This window comes from Phalacrocorax aristotelis, chromosome 1 (assembly GCF_949628215.1).
Source record: "Phalacrocorax aristotelis chromosome 1, bGulAri2.1, whole genome shotgun sequence".
In the NCBI taxonomy this organism is placed as follows: domain Eukaryota; kingdom Metazoa; phylum Chordata; class Aves; order Suliformes; family Phalacrocoracidae; genus Phalacrocorax; species Phalacrocorax aristotelis.
The window spans coordinates 3,910,226-3,936,303 of NC_134276.1; the positions used below are offsets into that span (position 1 = coordinate 3,910,226).

At 42.3% G+C, this 26,078-nt stretch overlaps 1 protein-coding gene across 1 annotated transcript in view; it reads left to right on the forward strand.

Moving 5' to 3' along the window:
• The first annotated feature begins 1,090 nt into the window (after nt 1–1,090).
• The window catches only part of ACER3 (alkaline ceramidase 3), a 59,176-nt gene continuing 34,188 nt past the window's right edge, over nt 1,091–26,078 (forward strand). Inside the window, exons 1-2 of the mRNA XM_075115063.1 lie at nt 1,091–1,277; nt 24,593–24,703. Of these exons, the coding sequence (XP_074971164.1) occupies nt 1,175–1,277; nt 24,593–24,703 (214 nt within the window). The 5' untranslated portion in view covers nt 1,091–1,174. The remainder of the gene's footprint in view (nt 1,278–24,592; nt 24,704–26,078) is intronic.

A 26,078-nucleotide genomic window follows, 5' to 3' on the forward strand; every position in this document is an offset into this window, starting at 1 on the left:
TTTTGATGATGTTTTGACAATCTAAGTATTTTATCATTGCCATCACTAAAATCAATTTTGTTTTGAAGGCTTTATATCGCTGTGAAAAACATTAAATACATCTCTACCTCATGCTGAAAGCAATTATATATAAGCTGAACTGCAGAAGGAAAGTTATTCTTCACAACAAATATATACAATATGAAACATCAGCATTTACGCTAGGAAAGGTCTGTGTTTTTTAGCTTACAGAAAGGGAGGTGACGAGAAAAAAGATGTGGACAAAGAAGTTTGTGTGTTTATATGCAGGGATAATAAATTCTGCTGACCAACAGGGTATAAGCACCGCATACAGCCCTCAAGGTCTGCCCAAAGCTTCTTATCAAGTCTTTGGACCTTCTTCAGAACCATAAAAAACCACATGATGTTATTAAGCCTCTTCTTGTGTGTTTTATTCTCTTCTATTGTTTCAAGTCTTTCCCTTTTTAGACTCTGTTCCACTTTGGATACCAACTCCGTTTGAAGAGTGCTTTGCATATTCTGGGTGTAAGTAAAGTATGCGTAGTAAGCACTGAGGAAACTAAATAAGGCATCAGATGAGAGAAAACCCCCGTGTAGTAGGCAGTGCTATAAAAAACCTCCTTCCTCCTCCCGGCCCACGGGAAGGAGGAACACTCTCCTTCTCATTTAAAAACATGAAGCCAGCGCACTGCCTGCCCACGTTACAAACCCTCCCTGCAGTCTGCAAGGAAAATCACCAAGGGGAAACTGCTACAAGTGCCACCAAGGCGACCTGGGGAGCGTATTTTGCCCGAAAAGCGGGTGAGGAAAGGGCCGCCGCAGCGAGGCCGCGATGGTGCCCATCCTGCCTCCTCTCCACAGGCAGTCAAACGTGCCCGCAGCCGGTCTTTCCCCACAGATTTTCCCTAAATCTGCCTTTTTCACATCAACTATCTTCTCCCCTCCACGTTCACCCCAGCTCCCCTCAGACGGACGCCCGGCCCGGCACTCCCGCGCCCGCAGCCCGTCGCCATGGCAACCCGCGTCCCCCTCCCGCTCCCGCCGCGGCGGCGGCTCCTCCCCGGGCCGGGCGGGCCTAGCGCCGGCCCCCGCCCCCGCTTCGCTCCGGGCCCGGCGCCCTTATCCCTTCTCCACCTTCCCTTTCCTCCGACTCTGGCCTGAAGAGGGTTCCGCGATGGCTCCGGCCGCCGACCGGGAGGGCTACTGGGGCCCGCCGACCTCCACCTTGGAGTGGTGCGAGGAGAACTACGCCGTCTCCTACTACATCGCCGAGTTCTGTGAGTGGCGGCCGCGGGGCCGCGTCCCGTCGCCTCCCCCAGCCCTCCATGCCCTCACCCCACTGACTAGGCCCCACGGCAGGGGAATCCCCCCTCCTCCATGGCCCCTCTTCCCTGAGGGGGCCAAATGGCGGGGTAACGGGGCCTCTGCCCTTCAGACAGCCCCGGCGGATGGAAACGGGTTTTCCTGTCCCTTTCCTCCCCAAATCCGTATCCGAAGGAGGGGGTGGTGTAGCCTCCTCTCTCCTTGTGTCCCAGCGTGTTGTTTGGGCCACCCCCCCCATTCCAAGCCTGTTCCTTTGGCCTGTGTCTGAAGTGATGGTAGGGCAGGAGGAGGGTGTCCGGGGGCACCAGGGGGTGGGATGGCCCGGTGGGGTGGGTCTCGGGGGGGCTTGGTGCTGGGGCAGGTTGTGTGGCACTACGTGGATGGCCGAAGAGGGGAGTTTTCACAGAAATTGTGTGTGGGGTGTGGTAAAGCCGTGTGGGTCTGTAGCTCTGCTCCCCTTGAGAGGAGGTGGGAGCATCTGCCTAGCCATGGACGGTCAGCCCATGTGAAACTGTTCAGGGAGAGCAGGGAGGGAGACGGTATCTTTGTACGGAAGAGATGTCTTCATCCAGGAGAGAACCAACCTTTGCCCAGCTGGTCTTTGGTGGGTCTTGGCCATCATCAGGTTGCTCTCTTGCAGGTGGTGGGAGTTAGAATAGCTCGAAGAGTTGCTCTGTTGCAGGTGGTGGTCTTTTAGCATAGCTTGGAGCAAGGGCAAGAGAGCAGGTGGCTGTTTTGACCTCAAAACTCTGTTATTCAGAGGCAGTCTGGAATTCAGATATATTCAAGAGCATTTTCAGGAAAGAAGAAGGTGCTTTGACTATAGGGTTATCCAGCAAGTGCTTGAGAAGGGAGTATATTGTGGTACCTGGTAAAGGATCAAGGCCTCTTTCACAGTTGTTTTGCTGAAAAAATAAAATATTTTGTATCCTGGGCAGTGACTTTAAAGGCCGTAGTACTTCTAGTTATGTGCTGCCCCCTGACAGACGCCCTGTCCTACGGAAAGCTTTCCTACATGTAAGTTAGCGGCTACTTTTGAAGTGTTAAGACCTTAGGAAAATAGTACTAAGGTGAACCATCCTTGAAGTGCTTGGAGTGGGCAATCTGAGGAGGCCTTTCACATAGCTGGGATGTTTCGGCAGTGCTTTGGAAGAGCTTGGCATACAGGAGATGGAAGGTTCTGGGCGTCCATGCCAGGCTACGACTCCTGGTTACAAACACTGACATGGGTGAAGGACCAAAATGAATAGTTGTGAAAGAGGTTTTGGAGTGTGGGAATGGGAAGGAGTACAGGATCTGAATAACAGTGGCATAGAAACTCAGAGGAAAAGGAAGTTGATGTGTAGATTTATGGCTGAGAAGAGGCAGGCCAGCTGAAGAGGGAACAAAATTAAATACTCTTAAAACAGGACGAACTTAGAAGTTTTTAAATAGAATGTGACTTTTGCAGAGTGTGTATTTTTGTGTTTTCCTCATGCTAAAAGTAATTTGTGAGATAAACCTCACAGGGAAGAGGAAGCTCTGTTGCTTCACCCATGTGAAAATAAATTTGACTAGCATGTAAATTTTTGAAATAATCCCTGCATTGTTGGCCTTGTGAACTGATACTTTTCATCTGCTTCTGGATTACGCAGGAGAAGGAAGGTGAGGATGAGATTAATGGTGGGAGGTGGAAAGGTGTGTGTTCTGAAGAAAAAGGGGCTGATTATAGAAGGTCTGGTCCCCCCTTATTGTTTTGTTGTTTGGGGCCACAGTTTGTTGGTCTGTCAGTTGCGCTGCAAAAAATGTGTATGAGGGCTGTGCTGTAAATTAAGGCATTTAAATGGCCCGAGTTTAAAAAGCAAAAGAATAAATAAGCCCACTTTATTTTAGGGTTAGCTTAACAGTAGATAATTTTGGTAGAGATGTCACGGTGGTTTAGATTTTCTTTAGCAATAATTCTGTAGCTGCACTTCAAGGGTCAGAGGAAAAAGTGGTTGGGTTTTGTTTGTGGTGTGTTTTTTTTTTTTTTTAGGCTAGGAACCCACTGCATTTAAATCTTAGCCAGCAAAAGTTGGTTGGTAACGTAACTTTCATAAACCAACTAAGGGCTTTTTCCCAACTTTCTCTAAAATACTTAATGTGAAGTACTTTGGAATATCAGAGGGATGTTACCCTGAAATCTATTTGCTTTAGCAGAAGAGCTGAGAGTCTGTTCGGGGTCTGTGTGGCCCAGTGGCCTTCTGTAAGTTTCTGTGCCTTTATGGCCTCCTTGCTCTATCAGAAATTCAGATTTGGAGAGCAAACAGACCAGAAAGTGCAAAAAGTATTTTTCTCATCTCTCTGAGTTCTCACTGTAGTAATTTGTGATGGTGCGGATGCTGTTTGTAAAGCTCATGTATAGGCTGTGTTATTTGAAGTGTTACCTTGCAGAAGAGTGAAAATCGGTTTCTGATTTCTCACTGTTTTGCTACCACTCAGTTAAGATGATGATTTATTTAAAAAATTTGCGTTAAATGCTTGTTATAAATAATTTATAAGAAACTGTTGGAGAGCCAAAGCTTGAAAGATCCTGGCAGGTCGAAATCAAAATTCATGTTTTCATTAGGTTGCAGGCTGCAGAACCAAACTGAAAGCTTGTTGTGCAAATTACATCTTTGTGCCATTTAGCAATTTGTTTTTAATATGCTAATTTTAGTCCAAATTGCTATATTAGTTCCAGAAGCCTACACACAGTTATTTGCCATTTACTCCTTGAAGAACTAAATTATGGCAGCTACTCGGTCATATGTGTTCAGAGATATGAAGGTGAGTTAAGGTGTTTTTGTAGAACTTCATATTTGTGTTCTTTTGATGTACCCCAAACACAATGACCTCTATTCAAAGATTCTTATTTTACTAACGAAAAATGCTTTTTCTTGCCTTTCTGAGTCTGGACCTCGCCAGTTTTCCTCCCTTGTGGAGGTGGATGACTAACTGCTCCACGTCGTTCTGTAGAGTATTAAACCAATTGAAAGGGAGAACCAGTTGAAAAGAATTATTTTGCCAGCTTAAGTATGTTAAGCCCTAAAATGACTCTTATATCCCTCACTGATCAAATCTGGAGAATGGTGTAGTAATTCCTTCTTTAGGGTTTCTCAGGAGTTTTGGACTAACTCCTGTGTGCTAGAGGGCAAGCAGTAGAGATGCCTTTTTTTTTCCCTTTAACTAATCTTTTGCAGCTCCCTGTGCTTGTGTGCTGAATTAACCAACCTTTTGTTCACCAACTTAATCAAAATAATAACAATAAAGGAAAAAACCAGCATCTTCCCACCCAAGCAAATAGAACGAGGTCAAATGTAAGTGCTATTGTTTTAGCACTAAGCACTTCAATGTTACAGTTTACTCCTTATTTTAGCAGGGCTGATGTTTCAGGCCAGTTTAGCCCACGTAATGTTCAGTTTTGGGGGGCTGTTTTGATGTGAATGTCTATATGACAGGTGCCTTAAGCTTCTTGCGTTCACTGTTATCCCTATAAGAAGGGTTTGTCTTGTAGAATGAGAAGAGTGGATATAACTAATCATAGATTTCCTTTGTGGAAAACATGAGAGTAGTATCAATTTAAAAAAAACAACAAACAAACCAAAACCAAACAAACTTCAAAGGACTGCTGCGTGGAACCCAAGGCTTTATAATTCTCAGTCAGGAGAATCATGGGGGCTAATTTGTTGTTATCAACTCAGTGCTGTGCATCAGTTTGGATCAAACTTGAGTGATGTTTCCAGGTATGTGAAATATTGCCTTGAGCCGTCATTGTCTGTGTACATCACGCTTGCTGCTGTAAATGGCAACCAACATAAGGATATACTATCTCAAAAGCAGTCATCTGGAATATAGCTTCGGGCTTCTCAAGGAATTGGTGAAATAGTTTCTTTCTTGGCTTCTGGTCCTGTTTCAGTATGTTCCGCTACCTTCATATAAGAAAAGATATTTTTTTTTTTTTTTAAATTACCAGAGGTAAATCCTTTGGTTTTTGTTTTCATTAGAGGTCTGGCAAACAAATATTTGTAATTGTGCTTTCCTTATGCGACCCTTATTTAGAGAAAAAAATAATCATGAGAATCTGCCCGTTTCTAGCCACTTTTGTTGCTCTTCATTAAAGCCTTTCTATTTTTGCTTCAAACCAAGGGGTAAGAGATTGAGATAAGATGACGGTTACCTGTGTTGTCAGGTGTGAGATCTCATTAATGTGTAGATTGACACCTATGCATTCTCTGCATTGTGATCAGTGTCACTGGGGTTTTTTTAAGCTTTGCTCAAAAAAGACAGCTGTCAAAGATGCACAGATCTCTGTTTTGCTTGGCGTTCATCACTCTGGAACTTAACAACTTGCAAAATTTACTTAAATTTAGAATAATGTCATTAATATTGAACTTTGACTGCCACATATGTACAGTCACCTGTTTCTCTTGGGCATCCTGCTGTATTTTACCACATTGCCAGGGGCATTGGAAAGCAGCCAGAGCCTGTTGGGCCATGTACTATCCGTGTGAGTTAAAAAAAAAAAAAAGCCAGCTCTGTCTGACTTCAAGAGCTCTGTCTGTTCTTTCAATAATAAAGTGGCAGGTGAAGGAAGAATCATCAGGATTAATTGGGTGTGATCAGCCTGGCTGCCTGGCTGTGGCTGAATAATTTAAAGACACCATGACACAGATGAGTTCTAAAGTGTGATTTAAGAGAAGACAATGTCACAGCCTCACAGACTTCAAGACTAAAAGGGATTCCTAATTGCAGGAAGCCCCGTCACAGGTTTTCTCTTTAAATTTATCAGGCTTCTTGAGGGAGCTCCCTCAACTTAGGGGGCAATACGACGGAAAGGTAAAAGGAACATTAAACTAATTGATGGTGGTGGTAAAGGCAAGTGGAGTGTACAGAACAGTGCTCAGCTGTGGGATGCTTTTTAAGATGAACACTTCTGGTTTGCTTTTTGTGCTGCCGACAAAAAGAAGTTGAAAGAGGGGTTCCTTCCTTCGAAGAATAATACAGTGGAAGTAAACTCATAAGTGAGACAGGTGGTCTCTGCTGTCATACTTTCTTATTTCTTTAATGATTTTAAGTGATTTTGAATCAGTGGCAAACACTGTTGCATTAATTTATTTCCCTTCTTTGGTTATACATGTATATACTTGACGTAAGCCTGAAGATAATCTTGTGGCACTGTGTTGATGCGTTTTGCAACAATTAATGATTTATATATTTTTTTATAAATTCTTTTTTTTCTTTGCTACTTTCTAATCCATGATGCAACTCTACTTTTCATCTCATGACAGCCTAATTTGCTGTTTTCCCAAGAGCTTTCATGGAAAGACAGGGTCAAACACTTTTAGAAAGCCTACGTTTGTCCAATCAACAGCTCTCATTTAATCCATCATATTATGGATATGCTTAAAACTTGATGGATGCTGTGGTAATGGACTGCATGTATGTTTATCTACTAATACTTGTGTAGTTAAGTGACAAGAAAATTCTTAAATATGGTTTAACAAAGTGTTTGATTACTTTATAATTAGTGCTTCACATTCAGTACTTGTACAGCTGGCAGTTGGACATCTGCCACTCCAAATGGTAACGGAGCAGTGGCATTTGTACAATTTAATTTTGCTTATGTGCAAACTAAGGCAGACAGGTTTATGATCTGCATGATACAAATTTGCAGAATATGTATTTGTAGCTAGGAACAAGATAAATGTAAAATATATTACGGTAAAGGAACACTGCTGACTTCTAAATGCCTTTTAAATGAGCCTTTAGTCACAGATAAAAACGATTGTTGCCATAATTGAAAGACAAAAATGTCTTTAGTCTGGGGTTTGTTGAGTCTTTTTGTGTGTGTGAAACTATTTATGTACTGCATTTTCCATATTTGCTGGAGCCTTTCACAGATCAGTGGGGAAGATGTTTTTTTTTAAACAAAAGAAAGATTTAATAATTGCTGCAAAAATGTTCAAAGGGAACTCTGGGAGTTGTCTCCAGTCCCAACAGCTCTGCAGTATATGGTCACTTTATCTTGCAATGCATGCAAGTGCTAACACACTCGACTGTTTCTCTGAGTGTCTCAAAAGCCTAAAGAGGATCGCAGAAAGGTTCATGGATCATGACAGGTTAAGAGAATGTGAAGAGTTCTTTTAATTCAAAATATGTATAAAGAAAAGTGAGATTTATAATGCTAGAAGGGAGCCTGCTTACAAGTGGTTATCAGGGAAAAACTACCTACCTTTGATTGCTTTGAGTTTTCTAGGTGTGGGGCTCTTTACAGCCACCTCATTAATTACAGTCGTTTTTCAGTCCTTTAGCAGAGAAGCTGACCTGCTGCATGAATTAAAGGTGCTTGGTTATTCTGTGGTTGTGGAAGTGCTATGAAGGAAGGAAGGTGTGAGGAAGAGAGAAATTTCTAAAATACGTTACAACTCAAAAAAGAAGAAAACCCAACCCAAAACAAAAAAAACCACACCAAACCAGGGCAGCACTGCTTTAGTGTCAATCTTTTACCATTAATTGATCTGAATATCCCCATATAGGTAAGCTCTGGGTAGAGTCCCAGTGATTTTCCTGGGCACGGTTGAGATTCAGTATATCAGGTGCAGACCCTTTTGTGCACTTGAAGATGCAGCTGTGAAATACTTGGGGTTTTTGTACCAGCTCAGAAAACTGAAGCATCAGACTAGGATATGGTTTTCTATCTGTTCTTAAAAATTATTTTCCTTGAAGAAATATGCTGCATATTCACTGTGATCAGTGACTGAAAATGAACATTTTCTCTAGGATCAGTGCGGTCAGCAGCTGCAGGATCATTATCTCCTTTACGGTAAGGTCCACTGACCTCTGGCAGAGTCTGTACTTCAGTGTGCCTGGAGTTTGGGAGGCAGAAGTAGCCCTCTCTGTTGGTCCCAGTGGGGAGATGCACCCTTTGTGCCCACCCCAGACTTACAAGGTTCCTCTCCAGTTTTTTGTCTTTCCAGCAACTGGTGACTCGGCCTGCCCTTCACATTGCAGAGCTTTCCTGAGGGAAATTCCAAACTGTATTTCAGAATTGAGATTAGCATCCAGCAGCGTACCTGTTTCCCACCTGTGTCCTGCGGCTTTATTTTATTTGGTTTTACATTATTCCTTGGTTTCTTTGGACTTGTTTTCAGAATCCCGTGTCCTTGGAGTCACCCAGGAATGATGTGCGCAGGAGGTGTGTGTCTCTTAAAGGATCTCCAGCTGGCTTTGTGAGCAAGAGGGTGTTTTCCCTTGTAGCCTAGTCCAGGCAATGCTGCCCTGATTCTTCTCTCTAACCAGAGGAGCTGGAGAAGGGGACAAGAGTGGGGGCTGATTCAGCTGGACAAGGTTCAGGAGATTAGTTTGAGACTTGACTTTTAGGTTTGAGAAGGTAAGGCTTGGTGGTCTTTAGGCAGGAAGGCAGACAAGCAAAGTTAGAAGAAGGGAGGTGTGTGTGTGAGCTTAATATTTGCCTCTGCCTAACAGCACAAGGTGAGTGAAGCCAGGGCAGCATACATAACTGATACTAGCCATGCCTCTCCCTCAGTTTCCTCCTTCTTTTCTGAGAGTCATGGGTGTATGGCAAAGGATGCCAGAGTATGTTTTGTATGAATTCCAACTGGTAGGATTTCAAGTTATCAACTTTATGGTCATAAAACGTGATCCTGGAAGCTCTCTGATTTATACAGTGCTTTACTAAGCTCATTCTTTGCAACAGAAGCTCAAGATGCTACTACAGTGTAGGCTAGATTTTTAGTATTTGCTAATTCCAGTTAGATAAGGATTTTCATTTAGCCAAGATCCAGCATCTAGGAATCAGATGAACTATTAGATCAGAGGAGAAGTCCTGTAGACCTGTGTAGCATAGCTGAGCATTAAAAATAGTCTGGACACTGACAGTCTTGAGACAGATTATTTCTGTATTGGATCTGTTATTTGTTCATCAGGTTTTCTTCATCTTCCCTGGCCAACACTGTTCAGGCAGAGACCCACTACCCAACTGGAAAGCACGCTACTGTGGTCCCTTCTAATGGCTGTTTTGACCTTATGATGAGGAAACCCAGGGATACCTGAAAAATTCCTTGCATGTCTTTGAGAAATAGCATCTGCGGATCTGGCTTTCTCAGAAATCAAATGGGTCACCTGCAGTAGTGAGCTGCAATGACCCAAAGAACTGATTTGATTGTCACAGAGTGGAACTCCCATTTCTCCTAGATAAAATGGGTGTGGTTTACCTCTACAAGGACTTAACAAGGTTTGCTGTGTGAGAAAGGGTATGTTTGTGTGAATCTTGGTATAGTCTTGATTGTTCTTGGAGGGAGTTTCCAGTGCACTCCTCCTGCCAGAGGCTGCCAGGTCTAGTGCTGGCCCCAGACTGCAGCAGACAAGCTGCGGAGCCTGCTCTGTGGGTTATTATACTCAGGAGGAGAGCTGCAGGGTGTATTTGTACAGATATTTCTTGCATTCCTCCCACAGGATACAGATTTTTTTCAGGTATTAAGTCTTGTAGGCTTAAGAAGAAAAAAACCCCAAACAACAAAATATTTAAACTCAGAGTTGCTCCAGGTGATACTTTGCTCGTGTTTGAAAACTGATACCTTTATTTTTTTTTCTGTGGCTTTGTTTTTTTTTTTTTTTTTTTTTTCCAAGTCCTTTTCACAGTTGTGGCCACGACCCATATAAGCAGAGAGAACTAACCATATGCAGCGAGCTGACCAGTGCGTGAGTAAACAGACTGGCAAATTGGAGAAGCAAAACATTTTTCTTTAAATTTTCCATTTAGTAACAGAAATTTAGAAAGAAAGTTAGCAATGCACTTTTGTTCATAGCACCCTGTACCTGCAGATCTGGCTTCTGCAAATGGGTGCAGTTTAATGCCATCTCCAGAAGTTCATGGCTGGCTTTATAAGTAGCAGAGTGAAAACCAGATGAGCGTGACCAGTTTGTATCTCTTGTGCCTCTTTCGAGCTGGTGAGTGCAGCCTCTAATAAGAATCAGCTCGATTGAATTGTGTAGATGCCTTGGAAAGCAGCAGAGAAGTGCGCTGTGGTAGTGAAATCATACAGCAGATGTTGTTTTCGTTCACTTAAGCAAACTGCTATGGCTTTGTGATCTGTGATATCACAGTTGCTTTTCGCTCAGAGGTTTGGGGTTTGGAGGCTGTTAAGTCTTTCAAGGCCCAATTTTATCCTCCTGTGAGGCCCCTCAGAATAGTCTTCAGCACAGTGTCTAACAGCAGCACAGTACTTGAATGCTAAAACTCTTGAGTCCATCCCAATTTAATTTTTCTTGTCTTTTTTTCTTTCTCTGTTCTAGGCTGCAGTGAAATATTTTAAAGCTACTTCTTTTTCTTAAATGCATTCCCTTCCAAGTGCTTCAGTTCTTTTTCCTGCCTTTAAGCTCTTCCATGCTGATGAAGAACCTTCTTTAAGCCCTTCCACTTTTTTGTGTAATTTTTTTACCCGGCTTTTATTGTACTTTTTCCACATTTGTCTCAAACCTCTCCTCTGAAAGTTTTCCTCTGCCAGTCTTTGGGCCACCGTTTGTGCTGGGAACTTGGTTGATTTTGTGTAGAGGTTTCGACTGTTTCATATCATTATTTGGTAAAACTGACTTCTGCCCAAATGCTTGCCGCCTACCTTATGAACTATTATTGTGTAGGTACTATATTAAGTTATGTTTATAATGAAAAGTCAGTGTTTAAAGCTCAGACCTTCAATGGGTTGTATATCTCTTCCTGTATTTGGTTTAGATGGTAAGATACTTAAGATTTGGACTTTGATCTTACTGTCTTTGTGGAGAAGCTGCTTCATTTTCCCCTCTAGATAAATAGCTTTTGCCAAGGTTTGTGGGTGGATAGGCAACTGCCAATTTTTTCATTTTCATTTTTCAAGCAAGAAAGAAAATTGTCTTGAAATGACAGTTGGATGGTGACTAGAGAATGGAGTTGGAGTTAGAAGTTGTGGACTAGTAGTGACAACATTCGGGTCTTGAGTTAGTGAATTAATTGGGTGCTGTTGAAAGTTCTTGCCAGAGGTTGTCATATTAACTGGAAAAGGTTATGAATCTTTAGAGAAAAGAAGCGCCTACATAAGAGATGAAGTTGGGTATTTAGGAGCGAAAAAGAGGAGGCTGAGTAATTTCTGAGATCAGGTGTCTTTCTTTTATCACATGTTTCAGGCAGCCTTAGGATTTTCATTCAAGGCAGTCCTGCAAAAAAATGTTTAGTTACAGATGGATTTTCTGTTAGTACTGCTGCTAAGAGAGGGAATGTCACCAATCAGTGTTTGAATCGTTGCTGTATATCTGAATCTGTGCTGGCTGGCTAGTTTCATTATCCCCAGGTGCTCTGTTTTACATTTGTCACATAGCATCTCACCTTTAATTCCCTACCATCCAAGTAGGGCAAAATGCAAAAGAATGGCAGGAGTCATTAGTAGGAGAGACTTTAATCATTCTGGACACGCAGGGGATATCCATGCTGACAGTAACAAAGGGAGGAAAGCAAGAGGATTTGGATTTCAAAGAAAGGCTACTCAAGCTAAAGCTACAAATACCTGGAAAGAGCACTGACACATATTATTCCCTTCCATCCACCATCCAGTAAGCATATTGAGCTCCCCAAATCTCATACCTCAGTGCGCAGTGCCTGCAAGAGTCCTATAGAGCCTCTGAGATAATACCCACAGCATATTGTGCATCAAGTTGGTATCTCTGTTTGTGGTGAGGGCCGACAGATGCTGGGTTGGATGTGCTCCAGTAGCTCAAAACTGTCAGCTGCCAAAAGCTCTGCTTTCTGATCTGGAAAATCCATGGGCCCTGATGGGATGCACCCGCAAGTGCTGAGGGAGCTGGCGGATGCTGTCACTAAGCCAGTCTCCGTCATCTTTGAAAGGTCGTGGAGGACAGGAGAGGTACCCGAGGACTGGAGGAAAACAAATGTCACTCCAGTCTTCAAAAAGGGCAAGAAGGAGGACCTGGGGAACTCTAGGCCAGTCAGCCTCACCTCCATCCCTGGGAAGGGGATGGAGCAGTTCATCCTGGAGGTCATCTCCAGGCATGTAGAGGACAAGAAGGTAATCGGAAACAGTCAACATGGATTCACCAAGAGAAGATAACACTTAACCAACCTGATAGCCTTCTACGATGGCGTGACTGGCTGGGTCGATGAAGGGAGACCAGTGGATGTTGTCTATCTTGACTTCAGTAAGGCATTTGACACTGTCTCCCATAGCATCCTCACAGGCAAGCTAAGGAAGTGTGGGTGGGATGAGTGGACAGTGAGGTGGACAGAGAACTGGCTCAACAACAGAACTGAGAGGGTCGTGATCAACGGGGCAGAGTCTGGCTGGAGGCCTGTCACTGGTGGTGTTCCCCAGGGGTCTGTGTTGGGTCCTGTCCTGGTCAACATATTCATCAGTGACCTGGGGGAAGGGATAGGGTGTAACCTCAGCAAGTTCACTGATGATCCCAAGCTGGGAGGAGCGGCTGATACACCAGCAGGCTGTGCTGCCATCCAGCCAGACCTGGACAGGCTGGAGAGCTGGGCCCAGGGGAACCTCAGGGAATTCAACAAGAGCAAGTGCAAGGTCCTGCCCGTGGGGAGGAACAACCCCAGGCACCAGCACAGGCTGGGGGATGAGCTACTGGAAAGTGGGTCTGTTGAGAAGGCCCTGGGAGTGCTGGTGGGCAGCGAGGTGACCCTGAGCCAGCACTGGGCCCTTGGGGCCAGGAAGCCCAGTGGTATCCTGGGGTGCATTCAAAGGTGTGTGGCCAGCAGGGCAAGGGAGGTTACCCTCCCCCTCTACTCTGCCCTAGTGAGGCCACATCTGCAGGGCTGTGTCCAGTTCTGGGCCCCCCAGTTCAATAAGAACAGGGAACTGCTGGAGCAAGGCCAGTGCAGAGCTGCCAAGGGGATCAGGGGCTGGAGCATCTCCCTCGTGAGGAAAGGCTGAGAGACCTGGGCTTGTTCAGCCTGGAGAAGAGAAGGCTGAGGGGGATCTCATCAATGCCTATAAATACCTGAAGGGCAGGTGTCAGGAGGATGGGGCCGGGCTCTTTTCAGAGGTGCCCAACGCCAGGCCAAGGGGCCACGGGCACAAGCTGGAACACGGGCAGTTCCACATGAACATGAGGAGAAACCCGTTTGCTGTGGGGGTGCCAGAGCAGGGGCACAGGCTGCCCAGAGAGGCTGTGGGGTCCCTTCCCTGGAGACATTCACACCCCACCTGGACGCGGTCCTGTGCCCCCTGCTCTGGGTGTGCCTGCTCCAGCAGGGGGTTGGACGGGGTGATTTCCAGAGGTCCCTTCCAACCCCTGCCATTCTGTGATTTTGTGACGAACCCTGAGGTTTAGAGGAGTTGGTACTGACACGGAACATGAAGGATGCTGACACCAGCATAGAAGAAAAAAGGTGAACTGGAAGGAGTCAAGTATGATGAAAATTAATTTAATGATTGCTATAGCATCATATTGGCTGCCATTTAGTTTTAGCAGTGGCTGAAGAGTAAGCTTCCCTGTCTTGGTTGTTTCCTTCCAGTCTGACATCATCAGCCTGTCTTAAAATGTAAAATAAGTTTTATTTTGTTTTCCAATAAAGGTTATAATAGCAGCAAATCTGCCCTTCAGCATCGAGCTCATTGCATGTAATATTCTATCTTTACATCATCTCAGCCTAATCTCTTTAGGCTTTGATTGCATTTTCCAGCTCTAAGCACTTGCTTTCGGTGAGCCTTCTAGATTGATATTTCAAACGATCTGCCTGTGGCAACTGTTTTTACTTTAAATTTACTTGCATAATCCTTCCAGGTGTACTTAAAAGTAATTGGTCTGCTTGCTATCATCCTAGGTGCACGTTTTTCAGAGAAATGATGCTTCCTTTTCCATGAGGCTTCCCATGCTCTAGGAAAGCAACATTAAAATATGATGTGATGGCATATCAGCTAATGGTAATGCAAGTTTATTTCTGCTAGTCCAGTTAATTGTGGCTATCTTGGATTAGGAATAAAATGTCTTGTAAAGGAGCTGTGAGCTATCATACTTGTCTAAGCTGCTTCCTGCAATCTCAAAAAAAATAGCCAAGGATAGATTCTAGTGCTTTTGTTATATCCTTAAATACTGTTATTTTTCATGTAATGGTCCCTTCAAAATTCAAAAATCATTTCTTATTGCTTCAGAGTGCCCTACACTTGTGACAGGCCTAGGTGTGATAGGCGTAGTTAGAGCCACAGTAAGATAATTGGCAAAACTGGCCTCAAAAGTGAGGAATGTGGCTTTTTGATTCAGCTGTTGTAGCTATCTTAATTCTGGCCTGTCACCCCAGAATATTTCCCTTGCAATTGCTTTCATAATTATCTGTTAAACTTCACAGTCGGTCCTCCACATTAACCTATTAACCTTCTTCTGAGGCACAGCATCTCATGCAGACCTCGGACTTCACTCATGAAAGGCTTCAAGACAGATCCCACTGAAATAAAAATCGCTTATCCTTCCTCAAAAAAACCATCAATCCAAGTTGTGGGTCTTTAGGCACTTCATTTGTGATAGTCTTTAATAATTCCAGGAGGAGGAGGAAGGCTCCATTATGCTGAACATTATCAGAATTTGTAACAAAAGCATTGTTTCTGGTAAGTACCCAGTTCTTCCTGGGATGTACTTGCTACTCTGAAGCTTTATTTACCAGAGGTGTTGTGGTGAGCTCACACATTTTTATTGTGGCAGGTCAGGATGGTCTAGTGGCTACGGGAATGCTTTGGTGTTTGAAAGTCCTGGCTTCGGTTTTATGCAAGTTTCTTTGTGACTCAGGCACCCTCCTCTAGCCTGTCCTCTTCTTGCAAAGATATTGAGGATAAGTGTGCAGAAAACTGGGATTGCTCAGACACTGCAATAATGGAGGCTAAATAGGTAACCCATGTTTTATATTTGAGGGGAAGAGCAAAAAGTTCTTAGCCCAGCAATGCATGTTTCACCATCCAAGTTCAAATCTGCATTATGGACATAAATGTTGGATTTCCAGGGTTGCAAGTGTGTCGGTTTCTTGTGAAGAAACATGTGGACCTTTACAATTTGGATTTATATTGTATTAGTTTTCATTTATTTTTAGCATAATATACGTAAAAAGCAAGGTCAGCGTTACTACAGTCTCCTGTTAAGACACTAGAAAATTAGAACCTTACTGCACAGTAGCAAAGCACTTCGCAGAGAGGTGAGGATAAAGAAAAGGATAGCTTAATTGTAACCTAGGGCAATTCAGAAGCCATTTAATAATAAGTGCTTTTGTAAGCCGTGCATTCCAAAGAGAGGCTTGTGCCTTAGAAAATACACCCACGCTTTACAGGTTTGAACTGAGTTTTCTTGTGTGTGCTTTGTTAGTCAGGAGTGTGGAGAGCTTTTTCTTCTAATTACCTTTTGATTGTTTTGAAGAACACAAATGTAACATGAAATACTATAATCAGAGTAAAAACATCTATGAAAACAGTAGCTGAACTGGTATGATGAATGCCAAGGGAAAGAATTCTGCAGCTGGAATATAAAGTGTGTAAGGTCATAAATCAGAACGTATCACTTGACACAGCATGTTGGAACAGCTCATAAATGAGCACTGGGAATAAAAATTAAATTGTGGTGTTAATAATTAATTCTTTTTTCTAAAATTACCTCATTACCCCTTCCCAATCCAGTAAATCACTGAAATGGTTCACCTCTTCAGAAGGATATCAGCATACATTTACATATCCTGGAGAAATGGAGGCCCAGCAAAGGAGAAGCAGCCTAGAAGACCTGGAAGCGCTGACTTTAAGCTCTAAAATCTCCCAGATGGCCACCAGCTCTGCAGCAGCAATGCTGCCTTTAGGTTTTTTTTGGCCTTGTCCCAGCACTTTGACTTACTGGAAGCAGCGCTCTGTTGCGGCTGGGGCTGAGACGCGTGCGACTGGAACGCGGTGTGCTCACACTAGTGGTATGCATCTGTGGTGGTGCTAGCGTCGAGGAGGAGGCTGCGTTCCTTCCTCCCTTGCTTCCTTTATTTGCCCGTGGTGGGTTGTTCTGTTTGTTTATCTTGAAGTGTGTTGTCCACTCATGGTTGAAACTGTTCCAGGATTCATGGCTTCATTTAGGAGGTGATGCTGCTGCCAAATAAAATTGATCTGTAGATGTTCTACATGAGCTCCCCTTCTCCTTGTTTTAGGCAGTTAGTGCTGATCAGAATGTTCTTCTGTAGCAATAATTATTTTTTTTCCAATCCTTCCCCCATGTATATCTGTTGGCTTTTACTTTGCTTTCTTGTGGCTGCTGCCTGGCTGACATTTAGGTAGCTGTTCTTTTTTCTTAAGATCTTTCTTTTCCTTTGTAGTGCTTCTGGTTGCTGTATCTGATCCCTCCCTCCCTTTTGTCCCATAGAGTTTTTCTCACAATCAGGTGCCAACACCTATACAGAGTTAGATTAATGCAGCGTTCCTTTGTAATGTACTACTTTATGACATTTTTCCATGGTGTTTTATCTACCCTTTAATTTTAGGATTCCTATGATGTAGATGAACTTTCTCTTTAGATTTCTGATTTAATTTTAAATACCTAGAGGAACTGTTAGGCCTCCCTAATAACCCATTAGTTTGAAGTGTTATTTATCTGTACTAATTTTTATAGTTCTTCAGGAAGCTTTCATACATAGCTTATACAGTTCAGTAACTGCATCTCTGCTTGTTTCCTTCAGTATTTTTCCCATGTCGTTATTAGAAATGTGACCAATACGAGTTGCAGCTGAATTGCTGCAGTTGCAACTTCAGTTAATGTCCAGATAAACCAAATCAAGGCTTGCTTAGTATTTGGAAAAGAGAATTAGGGGAGGTAAGAAATTCATCTTGTCGCTTAAAAATAAGCACTCTGAACACCGCCTGCCCCCATTTTTTTGTTTAAGTCCGTGTTGGTGCTGTGCTCCAGCCTGGAGTAACACTGTATTGTATTTCACTGAGTAACAGGAAGTTTATATTGATCCTTCATGCACATTACCAAGTAGGGACTTCAGTAATTACATATTGGCAAAATTCCCGTTGGGATGACTCACTTTTTTTCCCCGTGAGGTCCTTCTGAAATATCAAATGGAGACAGGAATTTTCATTTCCTGACACTCTGAGGTGCAGTTATTGTAGAGTTTGAAGTGGAAGATATTAAAAATGGCTGGTGGAAGTGAAAATCTAATTGCTATACTGCCCGCCTGGTGATAAGCCGTAAGCAAAAACAGCACAAGATTGAAGTTAGTGGCCAAAACAGCTGATTCTGTGTAGTTGGGTCTTCTGAACAATCATGAAATGTCTGTGTTTTGAAACATCAGTGATACAAACCTTGTCAGGGCTCTGGCTTAGTTATTATTGACTGATAATATATGGTATATATGGTATGGAAACTTGTTGGATTTTATTCAAATGAATTCCTGTGTTGACGCTTAAAATGCTGTGATAAGTGAGCTATGAAGTACTTGTGTCTTAGCAAGGACTCCCATATTAGATTTGAATGAGTTTCTTATTATAAGGAAATACTCTAGATTCCTCCTTGGTCTTTAAGCTCTTAGGCTACCTACTCCTCCAGTTCAAACCTGATCTCCAAACCCCTTTTTGTCTTTCATTGCTTTACCTTATCTGGTGCTGCTGGCCCACGGGACTACCCGTTTCGTGCCTTTCTTTCGCTGTTATTCTGTGTGCGTGTGTTCATCTTTGGTTTCATATCCCTAGAGATCCTTCTAAAAGAAAAATCTTTCTTTAAAAGAGAGAGTAACTTAATGGTAGATGGTTGTGCTCCCAAATGGGCCTGAATTGCATTGTTTCACAATTCCTTTAGATTTGGTAAACCCTCTAATAATGAGCTGTAGTTTGTGCCAGGGCTGCTTGAGATGATTCCAGAAACAAAAGCCATGAGATAAAACTCCCTATATCTGAAAGCAGCTAGAAGGGTGGTTCAAGTTCTGCATGCTGCCATCTGACAGGCTTTGGGTTTTATAATTATTTTTCTTCATGAAATGATGGAAAAAGAAAAAGCTACATGGTCCAGGAAGTGCACTAAAATTGACCGTGCAGAGCACCACGATATCCAGACAATGAGATGGATGTTTTCAGCACCAAAATCTTGTTTGTTTACTTGCTTGTTTGCTGTTTTATTTAAAGGGACACTTTGACTTTATTGCAGCTTAGGTATCTATTTTAGAAAACAGCAGCCACTTTCCTTTCTCCTGTTTCGCAGTGGGGGGAGGCTGAAAGTCTGAAATGAACGTCATATTTGTTAGTCCTGATTTTAAATGAGCTTTTTAGGTATAGTCAACTTTTCTAACTGCAAAAATTTTCTCCTTTGCTCTCAGAAGGTAATATCTATGTCTGTTGGGTTTGAGTCATGTAGAAACCATAGCAGAGTGAAAAGTCTTCATTTGTTTGGCAGAGGGAGAAAGAGCATCCTGACATTTGAGAAGATCCTTGCAGTTGGTCAGTCTTGGAGTCCTCCTGTGTACAAACGCAGGAGAATGGGTCTCCTAACACCATATAAATCACACTGGTCACCTTGTCAAAAGCAGATGATGATAATTTTTGCGTCATCTTTCATAATAGCACTTTTCCTCCCTCACAGAAAACAGAAAGCAACTCTGTTCTGTTCCTGATGTTTTTACGACCTGTGTATTATTTCTTTATGAGCATGTTCTGTTACAACTTGACTTATTTACAACTTTACTTGTTTTATCCGTTTGACTCCTCATCCAAATGTATTGTAGAAATGATTTGCTAATGTAGAATTAACTACATATTTGGGGAAGTGGAAACTTTATGAAAGTAAGGTCCTTCAAATTTGTGTACTCTTTAACTGTACCAAGCTGTCTGTATAACAGTAAGCGGTATATTGTGCCCGCGTTTGCCTGTAAATACTATTTCCTCTTTAAGTTTTTATTTTTTCTTTGCAGTGGTCAGTCTTTGTACAGATCTTTGCACATCTATAATAATATGCCTATGTTTTAGGACCTGAGATGTCTCTGAATGTCCATGCATCATAAAAAAGACTTGTCATGTTTTGCTGCTGTTATCTGTAGAACAGGGTGCAGATGTGGTTTAACACTCCTACAGCTGTCCTTCCCTAGCCAGAGGGCTGTTGAAATGATGTTTTGCATAAATTTGATTTTGTTCTGGTACCCTATGGCATTCTCTCAATGAATAAAACAGTATTTTGAAACAATGGTTTGCGTTAAAAGAGCCTTAAAAGACTTTTATGAGAATTTGTAAGGTCAGTCACACAGTCTGCATTTATCATTCATTAATTTAGCGCTTTGCCTAGCACCGTGTATAATCTTTGTGGACGTAGTCTCTTTTACTACTGTGAGAGGCCACCACAGCATGTAATCTGGCTTTTGAGTTTACTGAGCTCCACCCTGAGAGCGGGTAGGTTCATCACACTGCCCATTTCTGTTTTGAAGCAGCTGTAAACATCCTCTCTTCAGTGGAAAGCTTTCCTCTTAATTCTAGCCCATGTTTATTTAGAGTTAGTTTATATCTATTTATTTTTTTGTCAGTATTATCCTTCAGTTCAAATAGCTACCTTTCGTCCTTGGCATTTACTCACGGTGTATTTCCAGAGCGCCGTTTCATTCCATCCAGCCGTTGTTTTGTTAGGCTAGGTGAGCTGAGCAATTTTTGTCCCTTCTGGTGCTGTAAGCTCCCATTCATCACTCCCATCGGAGTGATGCTTCTCTGTACCTGACACGCTTTCTCTTCTATTGATAACTAGAGAACAGTGTATTCTATTGGCTTGCCTGAAGACGTTACTATTTTCCCTGCCTCTACTGGAAATGAATTTCGGGGGTCTGGTGCCTACAGTGATGGCTTAGGGTCAGTCACCAAGTGATCTTAATTCACTTTTCTGCCTCTTCAAATAGATTCATCCTACATTTGGAATAAGGATTCATATTCGCATTGAAAGGCATATTCTTGGCCATCATATTTAATCCTGTTCCTGTCATTTCAGTCCGAGAGTTCATTAATTTCTTACGCTGATAATCTAATCCTCCTTTCTGTTGATAGACATGCTGAAGATAAAATGTTCAGAATTGGTCTTTGGTCACTAGAGGAAAATTAGATTGCTCCCTGGACCAGTATTCAAGGAATCCAGTACTGAAGAAGAATAATGCTTGAGTCCAGGTCTGTCCACGTGCATTCATCTAATTTCCGATATACTAGATTTCTTACAGGCGTAATCGATAATCTCTTCTTTAATTATATTGCGTACTTTCTGCCTCGTGTCTTAGTTGCAAATTCTCCAATCTCTGGTTTTCCTAAGGAGGCCTCCTGCACTATTTTTTTCCTTCTTTTTTTTTTTTTTTTTAAAATATTAGGGTCCTTGAAAGTTTAACTTTTCCCCTTTTTCAATTCTGTATCTATTTCCTTCAAAACTTTGTTTCACTTCCTTGTTCCTTAATTGACTTCAGAGTTATGGGTCTGTAGTTGTGTCACCTTTTACTTCTTTCTTGGTATTGTTTGCTGATCTCTGTGCGTGTCCCACTGCTGGTTTTTTGATGGAATTAGTAAAAATCCCTTTTAATGAATTTATAAGCTATTCTATGTGAGGATAATCCTGTAAAGACTAGCTAGACTCTTATGAAATATGTGCTCCTAGGGACCTTGGGTTTGAAAGGGACCTTGTAGTTTTTGTTCTTGAAAGAAGCCATTTTGCTAGCAGCACGCCAGAAGACTTCATTGTTCCCCCACCCTCATTTCCCTTTTTAAAAAATTTACACAACTTCCATTGAGTATGTTTGCAAATAGGCTTGCATAATCCGTGCTATAAATATTCTGAATAATATGGGCCAAAAAGTGCATAGAAGGAGTGGCAGGAATTTACAGCTCGATTAAGCCTACGGTATTTCCTCTTTCAGCAAGATGGTCCTTAGATTAAATGCTTGTAAATTTTCAGTAATTTTACATAATTATAGCTTTAGAGGAAGTGTTGAAACCTTAGTCTTCCTAAAGAAGAATCTCTTTTCTGCATTCTTGCATCCTTCTGAAGTTCATTATCCTACTGCAACTCTCTTCTAAAGTCATGTGCCTTCCTAGTTGCGGGTAAACACCATGGTATTCTTTTGTTCAGCATTTTCATAATTGAATTTTTGCCAGGTTTTTGACAGTTTCATAATGAAGTGACCTTGATCGGTGATATTTATATAATGCCTAATAACTTCTCTTGAAAATAGGTGTAGTTGAGAACTGCTTTAGAAAGCAGGATCACAGAATCCCAGAATCTCAGGTTGGAAGGGACCTCAGGGATCATCTAGTCCAACCTTTCTGGGAAGAGCACAGTCTAAACAAGATGGCCCAGCACCCTGTCCAGGCGACTCTTGAAGGTGCCCAGCGTGGCCGAGCCAACCCCTTCCCTGGGGAGATTATTCCAGTGGTGACTGTCCTCACTGTGAAAAACTTCCCTCTGGTGTCCAATCGGAATCTCCCCAAGAGCAACTTGTGTCCATCCCCCCTTGTCCTCTCCATGGGACTCCATGTAAAAAGGGAGTCTCCATCTTCTTTGTAGCTACCCCTTAAGTCCTGGTACGTGGGGATGAGATCCCCTCTGAGCCTCCTTTTCTCAAGGCTGCACAAACCCAGCTCTCCCAGCCTGTCCTCGTATGGCAGCTTCCCAGTCCTCTGATCATCCTGGTGGCCCTTCTCTGGACCCCTTCCAGCCTGGCCACATCCTTTTTGTACAGCGGGGACCAGAACTGCACACAGCGCTCCAGGTGTGGCCTGGCAAGCGCTGAGTAGAGCGGGATGGTGACTACTTTATCTCTACTGGTGATGCCGTTTTTGATGCAACCCAGCACCCTGTTGGCCTTCTTGGCCACAGCAGCCACTGTTGGCTCATGTTGAGCTTCCTGCCCACCAGGACCCCCAGGTCCCTTCCCACAGAGCTGCTCTCCAGCCAGGTGGGTCCCAATCTATGCTGCACTCCCGGATTATGTTTTCCCAGGTGCATGATCTTACACTTGTCCTTGTTGCACTTCATAAGGTTCTTGCTGGCCCACTCCTCCAGCCTATCCAGACCTCCCTGCAGAGCAGCTCTGCCTTCTGGAGTGCCTACTTCCCCACTCAACTTGGTGTCATCAGCAAACTTCGTCAGGCTACGCTTGATGCCGTTATCCAGATCACTTATAAAGATTCGCTCTTCAGCCCACATGGCCTTTACTCGACTTTTCGAGGCTGGTTGACATCTTTGCACGATTTGTGGGAGGATGTGGTAACGGTCAGTATACCACGCGATACTGAGTTGTAGTGGATTCCCTCCAAACCTGTTCTTCACCAAAAGTGAATCACTGTCCATTGCAGCTCTGTGGGAATGTGGTAGAAGGTTAATGATTCCCCAAAGAATTGAGGCATGAAAAAGGCCTTTGGTATGAACTTTGGTATAAACTTGTATGTCTTTGCAGAGCTGTTCGGTTTCAGCTGGGCTTCTTTTACGTGGAGGAACTTAGTACAGAGCTGACTAGAAGAGTAAGGTCTCTGGCGCATCTGTTTTGCTTGTTCTAACTTAGTGAAATTCATAGTTGCGCAGGGGATGATGTTAAATCAATAAGGAAGTGATTTAAAGAAGATTTAGTAAAAATCGCATTTGATTTTTATCTGGTTGAGAATGTCTCAAAGTGAGATTTGTATCTGCTTTGTGAGAATTTCGAAGAGCTAACATGGTAAAGTTAACCAGGTACACTTCTGCTTCGTGTGTTCTGAAATAACCCTTTTTTCCATTTGGGTTTGAATTTTCTGTAAACCTGTAAAGTATGGATCTTTTTTTCCACAGGTGCTGTAATACTTTGGGGTTGTGTGATCGTAGTTTGGTAGCTTTCGCTTTTCTTTAGGATGGATCTTGGGAAGTAGGACTCTGAAAAATAGGTGCTTGAATGGGAGAAGTGATTTGGACATGGCCTACTCACTCTTGTTCCTTCTTGTTTTAGAAAGTAAAACTCTTCTGAGATTTTCTGCTGAATAAAAACAACAAAAAAACCAAAACAAAACCAGAAATAGGGTTTCTTTTTGCCTCTCCATAGCCTCATGGATTGTACTTTTCTTTGAGATACTTGGAAATTAATTTCAATTCCATATGTATTTAACTGATGGCATGTTAAAGTGTGCAGCTTAATTATGCAAGCAACGTTTTGCCTTTTTTAAGAGTTGCTCTTTTTCCCAAATTGCGTGTCATTTTATTGCCATTACATAACCTTTATTCTCAAAATTATGATTTGTGGTTAGGCTAAAAAGCTGAATCTGCATCCTTTCTGCTGAGAAATGTTCCATTTCCTTATGCTTCACTTAAACTTCAGTGTTTCATTGTATTTTTGCATAGGCCAGAACAGTTTGAAAAAAAAAAAATCTAAATCAGACTGGGAAAGTAGTCCTAGAGAAAACAAAAAGAAAGGTTCCTTCATCTTCCCGAGTGCTGGGAGAGTCGTCACGCTCCCTGGTATGAGAGCTGGGTCATTGGCTTGTTGTTGCTTTCTCTGGCCTCTGTCATTTCCGTGCGTTGCATCCCAGCTTCAGCAGGAGGGGTGATGGAGAGCAGTGGTATCTTGCTGAAGCTCAGCTTCTTGATAAGCTTTGACAGTTCTCCCTCGTGCTGATCACTAGCAGTTTCTGACTTTTTGCTCTTCCTTATTGTACCCTTGTACAGTCTTTGGTCTTACACCGTGTTCTGTGATGGAGCTTCCCATCGGCTCGGTCGGGGTGTGCGCAGTGACTAATGGTAAAGATCGAACTGGTTTCATTTGGGAACGAGTCACTTGGTGACCTTAAAGTGTCTGAAGGGAGTGTGGAGGAGACAGTTCCAAGAACAGGTTTAAGAAAATAAAAAACAAACAAACAGCTCTCTTAAAATACCAGGCTTGAACTATTTGAGGCTTATGTCTCCGTAAGGAATTGGGTTTTAGTTCATGAATGGTGCAATCAAGGTAACCCTGTTTTTCTGCCTCCTGCTGAGAAAGCAAGCACGATCTAAGTCAGTTTTTAGTTAAAATAGTATTTTATGACTATCCATACATGTGGAAAAAAGGCAAAAGAGTTAAAATGTCCTTAGCCTTCAAGTAGTTAACTGTGTTGTAGCAAAATTTAACTTTGTGTTACATGTGAAAGCAGAAGACGACTTCTGAAAAGGTTTAGCTTTCTGGATGAAAACTGTTGAACCTGTCTGCGATGAGTGAATGCAGCTTTATATTTATTTAAAGTGCATAGTACCCAATTCTAAAGCTCTGCTTTTGGTTTCTGTCTTACAGGGAACACAGTGAGTAACCTGATTTTCATTCTACCTCCAATCTATGGTGCGATTCAGACCTGTAAAGATGGCCTTGAAAAACGGTATTTAGCTGCATATTTGTGTCTTACAGGTATGTGTAAAATTTAATTTGCTCTTTCATTATAAAGAGAGCTCAGATGTGCAATGAACAATAGCCAGATATTAATAAGCCAAGTATTACATCCAAATACTATGTGTGTGAAACGTAAACCTCAATTTGTTATACTCGTTAATATTTACAGAAAATTGGTATTTGTTGGAAGGGCATGAAGTTAGAAATCACTAAATAACTTTCTGAGATTTTAAAGTGATCCTTTTCTGGCTTTACGTCCTGCTCTGTGCATCTTAGCTTACTGTGTCCTTTATGATGACTTACAGAAGATATCTTATGTGTCCCACTTCCAGACAGTTTCACACTATATTAATATTTTTGTGACATTTATATGGAACAGTAATACAAGGAATGGCCAAGATCTTGAAGGAACTGGAAATGCTGAAGTAACTGAAAACCCATGAAGTTGTACCTAGTGTATGTTACACTTTAACTGGCACCAAGAATCCATTTAGCGTATGGATGTGTGGTTTTTGACGGTGTTTATCTAAATACATAAGTGTGCCAATTTTAAAAGCAGTATTTACAATAAACCGGTCTCTTACCACTGGGAAGACTGGGGAAGGTAGCCTCCACAGAGATGGGAGCTGTCGTAGCTGGGATGTTTTGCAAGGGTGGAAGAACAATGTGACATTCGTGCATAGGTGAACTTAAGGGCAGCCTGCTTTTTCTACAACAGCAAAATCCAGGAAAGAACAAACTTCCTTTAAAATGTTCATTATGCAACCAGAAATCATGTTCCTTATGAGAAAAGAAGATGTTTGAAGATGGTTCAGATTTGGCAGTTGGGTCTCGAAGTAGATTACACAGAATTTCTGTTTCACAGAATTTCTGTGTTTGCTGTAGCTTCTTATCTTTAAAGGTCACTTCCAAAAACGTTTCTTTTCTGGGTTTTTGTTGGTCTCTGCTTCAATATTCGTTTCACAGCAGTTGAAAGATGTGAAGCAATATAGAAGGCTTTATAGTTTCTCAGTGAAAAACAGGAACAGGATGGTTTAGAAGCACAGACCTCTTAACATTTGTTCTAACACGGAATAAAAGCAGCAAATGAGAAGATAAACAGAATTTTAAATATAGTTGAAATGTGCCGGGAACATTGGCACTTTTTCTGTGCGTGTGACTGAATGAGGAGTGAAGTGGAGAAGAAAGTGTACAGAAATCTCTTTGTAAGAAAGTACCAGGGAGGATTCTTTCCCTTACAGTAATTATATTTATTAAAAGATTTCACTCCACTTAATCTGTAACAAACAAGTAACAAGTTTAATCTATAAAGGGTTAGTGAATTTAACACAAGCTTCTGATTTCACTTCAGGCCCCGTGCTTCATTACAGACCATATAGCAGAACTTCTAACT